Below are 14,874 nucleotides of genomic sequence, written 5' to 3'. Positions count from 1 at the left end.
ACTCGAGTATAAGCTGAGGGGGGCATTTTCAGCACAAAAAAAATGTACTGAAAAACTCAGCTTATACGGTAAATATAGAGGCTGCTACTGCTGACCTCCTTTTAAAAATTCTAGTTGCCCGGCAGAGTCACTAACCCAGAAAAACATACAGCAATTGAAGACACAATACCAAAAATATGTATACTTTTTCCAAATTGGTGGCTCATCAAATCTGGCATCAGTAATGCAGCCAGGCAACTAGATTTTGCAGACGAAGAGAACAGCTATGAAAGCCAACATGTTTTTCACACCAACAGGGCCGCCATCAGGGGTTACAAGCAATACACTTGTAAGGGGCCCGAGCATCCCAATGGGCCTGGCTGCCTGGGCCCACTCCCCCCACAGCAGCAAATGAAATTAAACTGTTATCTGTAGGCAGCCGCTGGCCCGCGCGGCACCCGCAATAGAGAAGGAGAAAGAAGCATACCCGCCTCTGCCGCCTTTCACATCAACAGCCACCACCGTTGATCGAGGCCAGCACTCGCTCCGCTGCCTTCCCTGCTGAGCTGCTGCTGCTAGGTTAGTTTGCAATCTGATTGGCCAGGACGTGTGGTCAGTTCATCATTGGTGAAAGTGGACCCAGCCCTCTCAGGTGCATGCAGAATAGGAGAAAGCAGCGTGGAGGGTAGGTCACAGAGAGTTAGTGTGTGCTGCTGTGCCCCCTGTGCTGTAGATTTGGACTCACTTTATTTAATTTCCTTGGATGGGACACCTGAGGCTGACAAGCTGGCATGATGGAGTTACATTGTGAAGAGCCTCTTCACTATGTAATGCTCATCCCCACCCAGAGTCATCCTCATCCATTTTCACAATGCAACTCCGTCACCCTCATCCCCACCCAGAATCCACATCACCCCTCTCCAGGATTCTGGGTGTGAATGGGCATACATTGTGGAGAGGGATGGATGATGCTGGGCATGGATGGGGACTTGGTGGGATGGCTAGTGGGTGTATTCGGTAGGACGGCCAGTGGACGGGCCCTAAGGAATGGTGGTGGTCAGGCTCCCAGGGGGCTCAGGTCTGAAGCTGTGTAGGGGGCCCCAAAATTTCTGATGGCTGCCCTGCACACCAATATTACTAAAGACTTTCGCCACATAATACCCACTCCTTGTCGGTATGGAGGAACATATGACCTCCGTGCATGGTACACTTACAAGAGGCCAATATGCCACAAGTGATCTTTGCTCTTTTACCCCAATCAACTGACAGCATGAGGACATGCAGATCCTCTCTTTCTCAACATCCTAGAATTCTTGATTGATTGTTTAAAGCGGAGTTCCACCCAAAAGTGGAACTTCCGCTTTACGCACTCCTCGCTCCCTTACATGCCACATTTGGCATGTCATTTTTTTTTGGGGGGGGGGGGGTACCTTCTTTTTACTTCTCGTCCCACTTCCTCCTTCCTCTTCTTGGCCGCCTAGGCGACTCCTCCCCTCGCCCTAGGCGGCCCCTCCCTGCCAGCAATCTTCTGGGACACGTCACAAGTCCCACAAGATTGCCTGGCCAATAGCAGAGCACAGCGCGACTCACGCATTCGCAGTGCACGCCTGGCCGTGAAGCCGTAAGCGGTCATGGCCGGGTGCTCACAATTGCTATGATGGCGACACGGAGCAACCTCTTACAAAGTGTTAAGGTCCCAGGGGTATGGTTGCAGATTGGGGATTCACACTGTTCAGGCTATAAAACACAATTCTTGCTCATAAAACACAAAGAAAAAACTCAGAGCTCAAGCAGTAAAGCTTATGTATAAAATGTATGTAATAAAGTTGTTGCAACATCCAATATACACATTCTAAATATAGTCAATAATCATTTACAGCAACGCTATTCCAGATGAGCCCTAGAAGAAAGGTATTCAAGTCCATCACCAAACCTGGCAGCTCTTTATCAGGACTTTCAGGGCAGTAATACAGTCTGGACTTTTGTCTTTCAGCGCAATGCCTAGAAGTACCGGCTTGTTCTTCGACTCCTGAGATACAAAGCTAACCAAATTCTTGGCATAGACGTGAACGAGAGGCTGTAACAATAAAAATAAAGAAAATGATTAAAAAAAAAAAAAAAAAAAAAAAAGGAACAGAACAGCAGAGGTGGACTTATATTTCCTTACCTGTGCTGGAAAAATGGCGGAACATGAACAGTTCCTTTGCACATCAGACACATTCAAACCTTTCATGTTTATCATCACTACAAAGGTATAGGCTGCTTCACATCAACCAGTTTTAGTAACATAAAAACCTCATGAAAGTATCCGACTAAGGCTAGCCATAGACGGTTGAATCTTGGCCAGTTCACCAGGAACCGTGTATGGTTCGAAACATGCATGGGCAGGTTCAATGTACCCAAGTTGACCAACTGATCAACTTGAGTACAAGCAGCCTGTTTGATCTTAGTTGTGATTATTGCGAGCAGCTATTATAGCCGCTCACAAAAATCACTGTGTTCTCCAGGCAGGAATGGCTTTCCCTGACTGGGTTGATGGGGGAAAAAAAATAAAAATAAAAAGCGATTTTCTATCCTGCAACCCATGAAAATGGCTACATCTATGATGGGCCTAAGACCCTTTCCACATGGGGTGGGCTCTGCTGGAGTGGGAATCTGTCTGCTGAGCAGGCGTATGGCTGGTTGGCGACAGACACAGCCTGCTCTCTTCTATGGCCGGTCAGATGTAAATGAACCGCCTGTCCATTTACACCCAACTGCCATCTGATATGCCAGACAGATGGGGAACAGATCACAATCCATCTGTTTTTAGCAGGTAGGACCGGATGTTGAATTACTAAAGGCAAATAGATGGTTCAATTTGCAAGGGGATTTTCCCCAGACCTCAGTAAATAAGGTGAGCCTCTGCTGACCTCCATCATCCAATCATGTGCAAGCAAAAATGCTGTTTATTTTTCTTCAACACATGATTGGGTACTCATTGCAAAGTGACACCACATTAACTAGGCTCTGAGGAAAATTCCCTTGCAAAGTGAACAGCCTATTTGGCTTTAGAAAATCAGCCCCAATTTTTAATATTTGGCTTATGGTAGTCCCCATAGTGAGGAGGGTATAAGAGATGACTGTCTGGTCTCTAGACCTGGTTGACCCATTTTTTTATTCTTTTGGGTATTCATAGTACTGGAAGATATTTTCCTACATAAGCCTGGCAAATAATATAACAGCAGCATGTTTTGCATACTGGTATGGGAACTGCGCCACGTATAGTTTTTGTTCTGTTTTTAATAGAAAGTTTACTATAAGGTGAACTTACACACTGCTAGTTTTTTTTTTTTTCATTTAACCCAGAGGGCTAAAAAAAACCCAAAAAACTTACAGCTCAGGTCAGAGCCGCTGTACTAACAATCCGATGTTAGTACAGCAATCTCCCCTGCTGTTCTATTCTGTTCTGTCAGGGGGATGCCCCCCCGCCAGAACACTCTGGTCAGTGCTCTTAGCCACTGGCTGAGAGTGCTGATCGGGAGACGAACGGCCCCTGCAACAAAAGCTGGCCGAACGAATGTCATCCGGTTTCTATTGAACTGGCCCATGTGTACGGGGCTTTACTGGTTGGTAGAAATGTGTGTGAGGTAGGGAGCTTTGGCAGCAGGAATTAGAGGCTGATTAAGGGGTTAGGGTACGCCCAGGCATTCCCCATGTGCCTTCACTTTATACGTAACAGATTTGCTTTAAAGCGGTAGTACTCTTGCATTAAAAAAAAAAAAAAATAAACACTTCTCCTTGAAAGCCTATGTCATAATGTGCTAGTATGCATCACATACTAGCACATTAAGAAGGAAAGACTTTCCTTAAAAAGAAGCCCTCTACTGGTAGGGCTTCCATCTTCGCCCGGTCTTGCTTTCGGGTTTGTTGGCTCTGGCTGCTTGAATAACCAAGCTGGGATGACGTCACTTCCATGCATACGCACGGGGGTCGCAGCCATGGCACAGAGTTCTGAAGGGATGCCATGAGTATGCTGTTCCTTTAGAGTGCGTGCACCAGTAATGTCACCAGCTGCAGAAGCAGTAAATATCTCCTAAACAGTGCAAGTTTAGGAGTTATTCCTTTATTATAAGTTTACCTGTAGGTACAAGTGTCCAAGCAATGTTTACTACCGCTTTAAAGAGTCAGTCCTCCATAAACAAACTTTGCCAACTTGTGCCAAACCTTGTGTTCTATACGCAAAGTCAGATTGTACAGTCCCACATCCAAGCCAGGTTCTCCCCCTCCATATTACAACACTGAGATGAAAAGGTCAGGCCACCGTAAAATTGATAGTCCAGTGGTGTGATAATCACACATCCCAAAGAGTCCCTAGAGAAAGTGATGCCCAGCTGTAATGTCAGAAGGAAGTGAAAAGTGCTGAGAATGCACTGGTGCCCCAAAATGGTCCCCAAATGATAACCAGGAGATCTTTCGCCCTTGCAGCATCTACCCAAAACCTATGGGTTTAAAGTAAGGATTGATACTTGGATAATCCTAGCCCACATGCATACTATGCAGAGTGACTGTAAGGTGAACTTACAACGGACCCCCTTCCCATCCCCCCCAGTCACCCTGAAGAAACCCACAGATTAAGTGGGTGAAACGTGTCAGTGTTCACGCCCACGTATGCCCATCACTGCAAGCCAGCTGGGGCACTTTACAATCTGCTATCCCCCTTCCATCACGCCAACTAGTAAATCCACCAAAAACCGGAAGTGAACGGCTGGACGGCTTTCCTCCGGATGTCAGTGGATCCCTCCATAGCCAGCAGCTCCGTTCACACTGAGGCGCTTTACAGGTGCTATATCGGTAAAAATAGCGCCTGCAACGCGCCTCTCTTGTCACTCCAGTGTGAAAGCCCGAGTGCCTTCACACTGGGGAAGTGCGCTTGTGGGACGTTAAAAAAAGTCCTGCTAGCAGCATCTTTGAGGCACTTTAGGAGGGTGTATACACCGCTCATAAAGCGCCCCTGCCCATTGAAATCTCTTCGCAAGCGGCGCTTTTAACCCTTTTTCGGCCGCTAGCGGGGGGTTAAAAGCGCCCGCTAGCGGCCGAAAAAGAAAAAAAAAAAGACGATAAGACATTGCTTTAAATAGCGGCGCTTTACCGCTGATGCCCCCAACGCCCCAGTGTGAAAACAGCCTTAGGGACAATTCCAGTATCCAGCTGCCACTGTATGAGTAGGAAACGGCAGGAGGACTCCACACAGCAGCAGATGATCAAAAAAGGAAAAGTGCAGTATGCAAAATTTAATAAAGTGCACAAAGGGTTAAAAGCACTTACAAGATTGTTGAGTGTTAAAAAACATGTTTCTTTTCCTTTTTTATATCTTCAGAGTTGCTTCTCCTCTAACCAAAGTGGTGCCACCTCATCCCTATCATCCCTCTGACCAGCTACCCACCTCCACCAGAGCTCTCTTATCTCCTCTCTGTTTTATAGCATCAGATGATCAGCCCACCTCTTCTAAATCGTGAGTCTCCCTACTCGGGAGTTGAAGTATCTAGTGGGTACTGACTTGTTTTACTTAACTGTCCAATCTTGCCACTATATACCTTATTGGTGAGGCTGTACACCACCATCCACTAAGGAACTGCAGCACCCTTTAAAAGACATCATCTGAAAGGCTATTTCCCTTTTCCCGGTTCTTTGATACCTGTGCTGCATTCCCTTCTAATATCTACAGAGCACAGAGCTTTATCTGGATTCCACCAATCTGCAGTACTGAAATATATCAATATATGTTGTAATCGCTGGATACTTGCATCTTTTTTCCATGTGACATGCAGTGTGCAGTAACCTGGTTTTTACACCTAGCAGGAGATACCTAGCAAGGAATCCCTCCGCCTAGATCGGATTATCCTGCTTCTGATTAACCTGTGATGTATGCACCTGTCGCTGGATCCCCTGTATGCACTGTGTAATAGAGAGCCTGGGGGTCCTTATTAAGCACATGACTGGTCACCAGTGCGTGTGATCTAGGTTTCCCAGGATTCTCTCAGTCCAGATATCTGCACTCTATGGTTTACACATATACATTGTTTACTGATCTGAATGGCATAAATGTGATTTGGATGAGCTCTTGGGCATGCGTTTTTAATTTGACAACGTTGTCATATTTAAATTTTGTGTAATCGCCTATTGTTTATGCCTTTTTCCATTTATATATTTTGAATAAAAAATGTTTCAGGTTTATAACACTGTTAGTTCCCTTCCTGTTTTGGAATTAAAGGACTACTTTCTTTGGGGGTCCTTTCCTTCACCCCTGTACTTTTTGGATACTATGCAGAACACCAAGTTTTATGAAAAGTTTGTAAAATTATAAATATATTTTCACCTTCCCTATTGTCATCACCGTGTTATGATCTTTGGCGAACTTCTAACTTTGGAACCCTCATTTTTGTTTGGCTTCATGCCTGAAAGGTGTATGCAAGAGAGTGTTACCAGGGTCAAGAATAAGAGGCCACAGCTGGGACTTTTAGACCCGTACACACATATTACAGCCAATTTAGACAACAGCCAATTATACAAAACAGTATGGTAAGAGTTTAGGAGGATACCAGAGTACCCAGAAGAAACCCAAGCAAGCATAGGGAGAACATGCAAACTTAAAGCAGATAGTGTCAGGATTTAACTTGGAGGACCCCAGTGCTGCAAGACAGAAGTGCTAACCACTGAGCCTATGCCTTGTCCTTTCAGATGAAAAAAGATACAAAATGTCATGCTTACCTCATCAGATCCTAGAAGGACTTTGGTGGTAAGGGTGGGTTTGCCCAAGTTGCCGGCTACCGTGTTAGGAGTGACAGAGACCAGTGTGCCAAACTTCCCGTACTGTGTCACCACAACCAGAATATGATCGGTGAAGGCAGAGCAGACCACTTGGGTAGTACACCCATTAATCACCTCTTCAGCTTGTTTGGAGGTCACCGCAGGCTGTCCTTCCATGTTCCCTCTATTCATGACAACAAGTGAAAACAATATTAATTTCAGGTCTTGCTGGAGCCACTTGAGTGCGCTGGACTAAATATGTTGCACATCATGCAAGCATACTGCACCTGTCAAACATGGCAGTATTGAAATGGTGTACATTTTAAGTTATGCAAGAAAGAACTGTTGTCCCAATAATGGTATCCTATTCAGAATATAAAAGAATGTTTCAGAATAGAATATTTGATGTAAAGCCATGCACCCTGACAGTGTCCTAGGTGGTGTCATCTTCCCGACACAGAAGTGAGAGCCACAGCTCTCCTCCCTTTTATTTGTTATCATTTTGTGAGCTTAGACAAGATGGCAGCATTTGACATAGAAGGTGCTAAGGTCCAAGAAAATGTCCAGTTCACACCATCACGCTGCAGTTATATAAATATTATGCACATTTGTGTAATGCAGTAACTTTTTCCCCAAAGAAGCTTCCATCGGATGGGAGTTGCAGTACCACAATGCATAGTAACACACTACAGTGCATTGTAGTGCGCTGCATACAAAAACAGTACATGCATTTTTAAGTGGGTTTGGGGCATTAGGAAGCCCTGTCAAATAAAGGAGTTGCTTTAAGGGCATTGGCCACCTTTAACCATTGAGCTCTGGAAGATTTTACTCCCTTTACGACCAGGCCATTTTTTGCAATTTAGCACAGCGCTACTTTAACTGGTAATTGCGTGGTCATGCAACACTGTACTCAAACAAAATTTATATCATTTTTTTCACACAAATAGAGCTTTCTTTATGGTGGTATGTTTTTTTTTTTTTTTTTTTTTTTTTTCGATAAAACGAAAAAAAAAAAAAAGACCTACATTTTGAAAAAAAAAACACAAAAAAAAATTTCCTACTTTCAGCTATAAAACATATCCAATAATAAAAATTAAAAAAAAAAAAAAAATCATTTTTTTTCATAAATTTTGGGCAAAATGCATTCTGCTACATGTCTGCGGTAAAAAAAAATTCCAATAAGTGTACATGGATTGATTTGCATGAAAGTTATAGTGTCTAAAAACTATCGTATATATACTGGAATTTTTTTTTTTTATACTAGTAAATGGCGGCGATCAGTGACTTGTAGTGGGACTGTGATAGTGCAGCGGTCAATCTGACACTAACTGACACTGAGGGGAACTGACTAACTACCACTGACACATCACCATTGACACTAATACAGTGATCAGTGCTAATAATATACACTGTCACTGTACTAATGACACTGGCTGGGAAGGGGTTAACATCTAGGGAGATCAAGGAGTTAAATGTATGCCTAACAATGTGTACTGGGTGTGCCATTTTTACGGCTCATTGCTGCTGTCTGTAGAGAGCCCTTTGTTGTTTACCCACACAGGGCTCTCGCAACCGATCAGCGGGTTCCAGCCATAAATCATTGACCGGGACCTGCTTGTGCTGCAGCGAATGACAGCACAGTCTTCTGGGTCTGCGCTCGTATGTGCGAGTGGACCCAGATGAAAGCTGCGGCGTACAGGTGTGCGATTGTGTCTGTACAAGTCGACCTACCGCAGTAAATGTACTGCGGCGGGTCGGCAAGAGGTTATAAAAAATGCACCAGTGGTTAATAAATGTTTTACATTCAGACCTGCACCCGTGCTCAGTGGACAGTGGGTGCAAGTCACAGGCTCCTACAGACTATTCCTACATCCCCAGGCCTGTAAGGGGGAATGAAGCTGGAGGAAGTAAATCACGGACTACGAGAGTGGTTGGTGACGTCAATGTACATGTGCTCCATTGAGATCTATTATTCCCTCTGCTGTGGCGGCAGATGGGACTTATGCCCCGTACACACGGTCGGATTTTCCGATGGAAAATGTCCGATCGGAGCGTGTTGTCGGAAATTCCGACCGTGTGTGGACTCCATCGGACATTTTCCATCGGATTTTCCAACACACAAAGTTGGAGAGCAGGAGATAAAATTTTCCGACAACAAAATCCGTTGTCGGAAATTCCGATCGTGTGTACACAAATCCGACAGACAAAGTGCCATGCATGCTCAGAATAAATAAAGAGATGAAAGCTATTGGCCACTGCCCCGTTTATAGTCCCTACGTACGTGTTTTACGTCACCGCGTTTAAAACGATTGGATTTTCGGACAACTTTGTGTGACCGTGTGTATGCAAGACAAGTTTGAGCCAACATCCGTCGGAAAAAATCCTAGGATTTTGTTGTCAGAATGTCCGAACAAAGTCCGACCGTGTGTACGCCCCTATTAGAGTTTTTCCATTTATCTATCTTTGTGAATTGATGATGCGGTTGGACAGACAGAGGGACGCAGACTTCAAAAGAAAAGAAAATGCTGCAGGGAGAAGATCCCCACGATTCAGGTAAGTGAGGTGGTTGAGGCCCACGAGCTCCCATTCACACAATTTCCAAAATACGTCAAAAGATGAAGAATCCCATTATTCTCAGGGAGCCTGTACACACCTGAGCGCCGTGTTAATTTCAAACAAAGACAGGAGCATCTTTGGGGCAGAAATGCGTGCTTTTGTCCCCCACAGACTTTACCTCTTTTGCTTTTTTTTTTTTTGGTTTGTTTACGTTTAAAAAAGACATTTAAAGCGGAGTTCCACCCAAAAGTGGAAGTTCTGGTTTAAGCACTACTTACATCCCACATTTGGCATGTCTTTTTTTTTTTTGGGGGGGGGGGGGAGCAGGTTTTGACAAGTACCTGCTCCCATTTCCGCTCGGCCCGCCTCAGTGGCTCGATCGGAAGATCACCTCTCCCCCTCCCTCCCTGCAATCTTCTCGGACACGTCACAGGTCCCAGAAGATTGTCCGGCAAGCTGTCACAGCCGGGTGCCCACACTTGCAATGTCGGCGCCAGGGAGAGACGAGGAAGAGAGCCGGGGATTCAAGCGGTCTTAGAGCTGCACGATTCTGGCTAAAATGAGAATCATGAATTTTTTGCTTAGAATAAAGATCACGATTCTCGTGGTGTAACATCGTCTTTCACATTATAGAAAAAAAAAAAAACTGGGCTAACTTTACTGTTTAGTTTTTTTTTTTTTTTATTAAAGTTTATTTTTTTTCACAATTGCTTTTGAAAAACCACTGCGCAAATACGGTGTGACAAAAAATATTGCAACAACCACCATTTTATTCTCTAGGGTCTCTGCTAAAATAACATATCATATTTGGGTGTTCCAAGTAATTTTCTAGCAGAAAAAAAAGATTTTTACTTGTAAGCAACAAATGTCAGAAAAGGTTTGGTCATATGACGGCGGGACGGTGCAGCTGTTCTGGGCGGACGTCATATGACGTGATCACTTTCCAGGCCCCCTAGGGGGCGCGCGAGCCCGCCGTGTCACTGGGAACCCGGTGCGCGTGCCCAGCGGTCGCAATGTCTGCCGGGCACCCGCGATTGCTCCGTAACCGAGCAGGACTGTGGATCTGTGTATGTAAACGCACAAATCCACGTCCTGTCAGAGGAGAGGAGACCGATGGTGTGTTCCTTGTACAGAGGAACACAGATCGGTCTCCTCCCCTACACCCTAAAGTTAGAATCACTCCCCAGGAACATAAATAACCATACAGCGCCCCCTCCTGGTTAACCCCTTCATTACCAGTCACATTTATACAGTAATCAGTGCATTTTTATAGCACAGATCGCTGTATAAATGTGAATGGTCCCAAAAAAAGTGCCAAAAGTGTCCGATATGTCTGCCGCAATATCGCAGTCACGATAAAAATCACAGATCGCCGCCATTACTAGTAAAAAAAAATAAATAAAAAATAAAAATGCTATAAATCTATCCCCTATTTTGTAGACGCTATAACTTTTGCGCAAACCAATCAATATACGCTTATTGCGATTTTTTTACCAAAAACATGTAGAAGAATATATATTGGCCTAAACTCAAACATGTCACTCTTCTTTTGTTTATAGCGCAAGAAATAAAAGCCGCAGAGGTGATCAAATACCACTAAAAGAAAGCTCTATTTGTGGGGAAAAAAAAAATGATAAAAATTTCATTTGGGTACAGTGTTGTATGACCGCGCAATTATTATTCAAAATGCGACAATGCTGAAAACTGAAATTTGGCCTGGGCAGGAAGGGGGTGAAAGTGCACTGTATTGAAGTGATTAAATGGTTAAACTTCCTTCATTTACAGAGATCTTTGCTTTGATAAAAGATACTTTGTGTCTACTTATTCATGCTGTTGTGATGAAACTTGGCAGGCTGCCTGGATTTTTTTTATTTCCCAGCTGCAAGAACTCTGCACTTGTTAGAAAGAATCCCGACATGCTGTTTTGAAAATCGGGAAGGGAAAAAGATTGCGATTTCGATTCTTAACGATTAATCGTGCAGCTCTAGGCGGTCACATCGTTGGACCGTGGGAAGGCGAGTGATTATTAGAAGTCAGCAGCTACATTTTTTGTAGCTGCTGACTTTTAATAAACACAAAAATGGCTGGAACTCCACTTTAAGGCCTGAAGATTACATAAAACCATCAAAAACATTGCATATTTTCTGAAAACAGACACTAGGACAATAAAATAGCGGTAGTTCCAATTTTTTTTTTATGTGACATGACATTAGCAGAATGGTTTAGGAAAAGCAATTTCTGTAAAAAATACACTAAAGTTATTTTAGGGCACATAAATGCAATAAATTGGCCAAATTGTTTTGTATAATATAAAAGATGAGATTGCACTGAGTAAATAGATAGCCAATGTATCAAGTCTTAAAATTGTGTGTGCCATGAAACAGCAATAAAGTTTAGTGCCCTCATTTTCCATAGGTGATGATTTAGTGGCGGTTCACACTTGTGCGATGCGGGAACCCTGCAAATCCACTGCGGGTTCCCGCATCGCACACTGCCATATGAGAACTGCTTGAAGTGTCAATACAATGTTAATGACACCCCCATTTCAGCTCCCATGAACTGCGAACTGACAGTTCCGACACGAATCAGATCGCATGGGTGTTCACACTCGTGATCCGATTCTGGTGCGGAATTAAAAAAAAAAAAAAAAGGGTCCTGTGCGAGTTTGGTCCGAATGCGATGTGATATCAGCCATACTATCTGTATGGCTGAAATCGCATCCCACAGACATCGCATGTGATTTGAACTGCAGTGCGAATCACATGCAAACTCGCAGAGTGCACATATGTGAACCAGCACTTAATAGCCCCTACAGATGAACGTTTTAGAATTAACCAGGAACAGCGGACTGAGAATTATTGCTCTCACTCCGGCAATATGTAACATGTGTAGAGTAATCAATGATTTCAGGCGTAGGTGCATTTATGTATGCAAGTATATGTATGTGTGTGTGTGTGTATGTGTGTGTGTGTGATATATATATATATATATATATATATATATATATATATACACACACACACACACACACACACACACACACACATACATGTGTATGAGGAGGGGGTTAAAACTTTTTTTGGGTTAGAGGATTTTAAATGCTTGAGTGGAACTTTAACTTTTTAAACTATAAATTTAAATATTACACTTTTTAAAAAAAAAATCATATATGGGATAGAAAGTTCCCAATATGATACATTTTGGTGACAGGTCCTCTTTAACCACTTAAAGAGGCCCACAGCCCCAGAAGGTTTTACCGCCTTAATGACCAGGCCATTTTATGTGATTCGGCACTGTGTCGCTTTAACTGACATTGCATCGTGCGACGTTGTACCCAAACAAAATTGACGTCCTTTTTTCCCACAAATAGAGCTTTCTTTTGGTGACCTCTGCGGTTTATATTTTTTGCACTATAAACAAAAAAAGACTGACAATTGTAAAAAAAAAAAAAAAAAAAAAAAAAAAGTCAATCAATATTTTTTACTTTCTGCTATAATACAGATCCAAAAAAACAAAAATATAAAAACACGAATGTATTTATCAGTTTAGGCCAATATGTATTCTGCTACATATTTTTGGTAAAAAAAAAAATGGCAATAAGCGTATATTGGTTTGAGCAAAAGTTATAACATCTACAGAATAGGGGATAGATTTATAGACTTTTATTTTTTTTTAAGTTTTTACAGGTAAAGGCGGTGATCAGCGATTTTTAGCGGGACTGTGACATTGCGGTGGACAAATCTGACCCCAAGTGTCACCAATACAGTGATCAGTGCTAAAAAAAAATGCACTGATCAATGTATAAATGACACTGGCAGGAAAGGGGTTAACACTAGGGGGCGATCAAGGGGTCAACCGTGTTCCCTGGGTGTGTTCCAACTGTGTAGGAGAATAGGCTCACTGGGACAACACAGAGATCGCTGTTCCTGATTACTAGGAACAGCAGATCTCCATGTTGTCCCATCAGAACGGGGATATGCCTTGTTTACACAGGCAGATCCCCATTCTGCTTTTGTGGAGCGATCCCGGGTGGCTGGCGGACATCGAGTCCGCCGGACCTGCGCCCACAGTATCTTACACGAAACAACGTACAGGTACGTAGTTTTGCACAATAGAGCTTCCCCTATATGTACTGTGGCTGGTCGGCAAGTGGTTAATGAGACATCAGGAGTACAAAAGGCCCCTGATATCTCTCCTGTTCTCCATGTAAAGGGGTTGTAAACCCTCATGTTTTTTTCACCTTAATGCATCCTATGCATTAAGGTGAAAAAAAAACCACCTGACCGTCACCGGCTCCCCAGCCCCCCCTGTTTTACTTACCTGAGCCCTGGAATTTCACCTGTCGGAGACGTGCTCTTCCTCTGCCCGGGGTTCTCGGCGCTTGATTGGATAGATTGATAGCAGGGCATCCATTGGCTCCCGCTGCTGTCAATCAAATCCAATGACGTGGGCACTGGGGGGCGGGGCCAAGTCCGCCATTTGTGTCTATGGACGCAAATCCTGGACTCGGGAGCCCGCAAGGTAACCCCCGGGAGAGCGCTTCTCCTAGGGGGTTATCTGATGCGGGGAGGAGCTACAAGGGACCCCAGAAGAGGATGTTCGGGGCAAAACGAGCTGCACAGTGGAAGTATGACATGTTTGTTATTTTTAAAAAAATGCAAACCTTTACAATCACTTTAAGCTAAAGGAATGCAGATCATGGTCCATAACTTCTTCCCCGGCCATACAGGCTGGCGATAGTGACAGCTGGACTCGGAAGTGATGTTTTATATGCTGCACAACAATATGAATGGGCCCCTGTATATAAAGAGTATGTATGGGGCCCTTAGATGAATGGAGGGATCTACATCTCTATATGTGAATGGTGCAGGTCCTGCTATACTTCTATATACACAATCCTAGAAATGGCAGCCAGACCTCCCTACTAATAGAACAGCCTGTCTGGGATGTGATCTATAGTAATCAGCACACAGTGCTGACTGGGGTACACACAGGAGGGACAGGTCCTCTTTAAGGAACTACAACTCCCAGCACGCAGGAGGAGATACTCAACCTGAGATGGAAAGCCTTCCTGAGGATGATGTATACAATAAACACAGCCATGTGCTCTGATCATTGCAGCCAGGCCTGAGGCCTACACTAATTGTATACCTGATAAGTCTGGCTCATGTGTAACTCACCGCCTGCACCTCTCCTCGGCACCCACCCTCCTCCTAACCCTCGGATCAGCTCACCTCCTTCACAGCTTCCCCTCCAAGACAGGACGAACTCAAAGATAGAAAACTACAACTCCCAGCAGGCTCTGCGCTGACAACCTCCAACTTTATTAGTTGTAACAAACATCGAACAGAAAGGCATGAACAGGGGAAAGAAACGTACTAGCGCCACCTGCTGGCAGATTCACCCATTTTATTTATTACAGGTATTCGGATAGCACACCAGTTTACACAGCACATTCCATACTGTACATTTCTATCAGTCCCTGCACTCAAGGAGCTTACAGTCTAAGTCCCCATGCACACTCATGTGACACAGGAAGTGATATCAGGA

The 14,874-nt window shown here is 44.0% G+C and overlaps 1 protein-coding gene across 2 annotated transcripts; it reads right to left on the bottom strand.

The window, feature by feature from the left end:
• Positions 1-1,779: 1,779 nt before the first annotated feature.
• PSMG3 (proteasome assembly chaperone 3) lies at positions 1,780-14,673 on the bottom strand. 2 transcript variants are annotated; one of them, XM_073636737.1, is made up of 3 exons: positions 14,559-14,673; positions 6,730-6,952; positions 1,780-2,056 (listed from the first exon to the last, which is right to left on the bottom strand). In XM_073636737.1, exons 2-3 carry the CDS (start codon positions 6,943-6,945, stop codon positions 1,904-1,906), a joined length of 369 nt encoding a protein of 122 aa, XP_073492838.1. In that variant the 5' UTR covers positions 6,946-6,952; positions 14,559-14,673; the 3' UTR covers positions 1,780-1,903. The 2 variants fall into 2 exon arrangements, with proteins under 2 accessions (XP_073492838.1, XP_073492839.1); XM_073636738.1 differs by having other exon boundaries at positions 14,505-14,634.
• Positions 14,674-14,874: the final 201 nt, after the last annotated feature.

Source organism: Aquarana catesbeiana, linkage group LG06 (assembly GCF_042186555.1).
Source record: "Aquarana catesbeiana isolate 2022-GZ linkage group LG06, ASM4218655v1, whole genome shotgun sequence".
NCBI lineage: Eukaryota > Metazoa > Chordata > Amphibia > Anura > Ranidae > Aquarana > Aquarana catesbeiana.
The sequence above is the reverse complement of the archived record's forward strand: the minus strand, read 5'-3'. Positions and strand labels throughout refer to the sequence as shown.

Coding starts and splice junctions, on each gene's coding strand:
- PSMG3 (XM_073636737.1), bottom strand. CDS start 6,945: ATGGAAGGACAGCCTGCGGTGACCTCCAAACAAGCTGAAGAGGTGATT. Junction 2,057..6,729: donor TCCTTCTAGGATCTGATGAG/GTAAGCATGACA, acceptor TTATTGTTACAG/CCTCTCGTTCACGTCTATGC.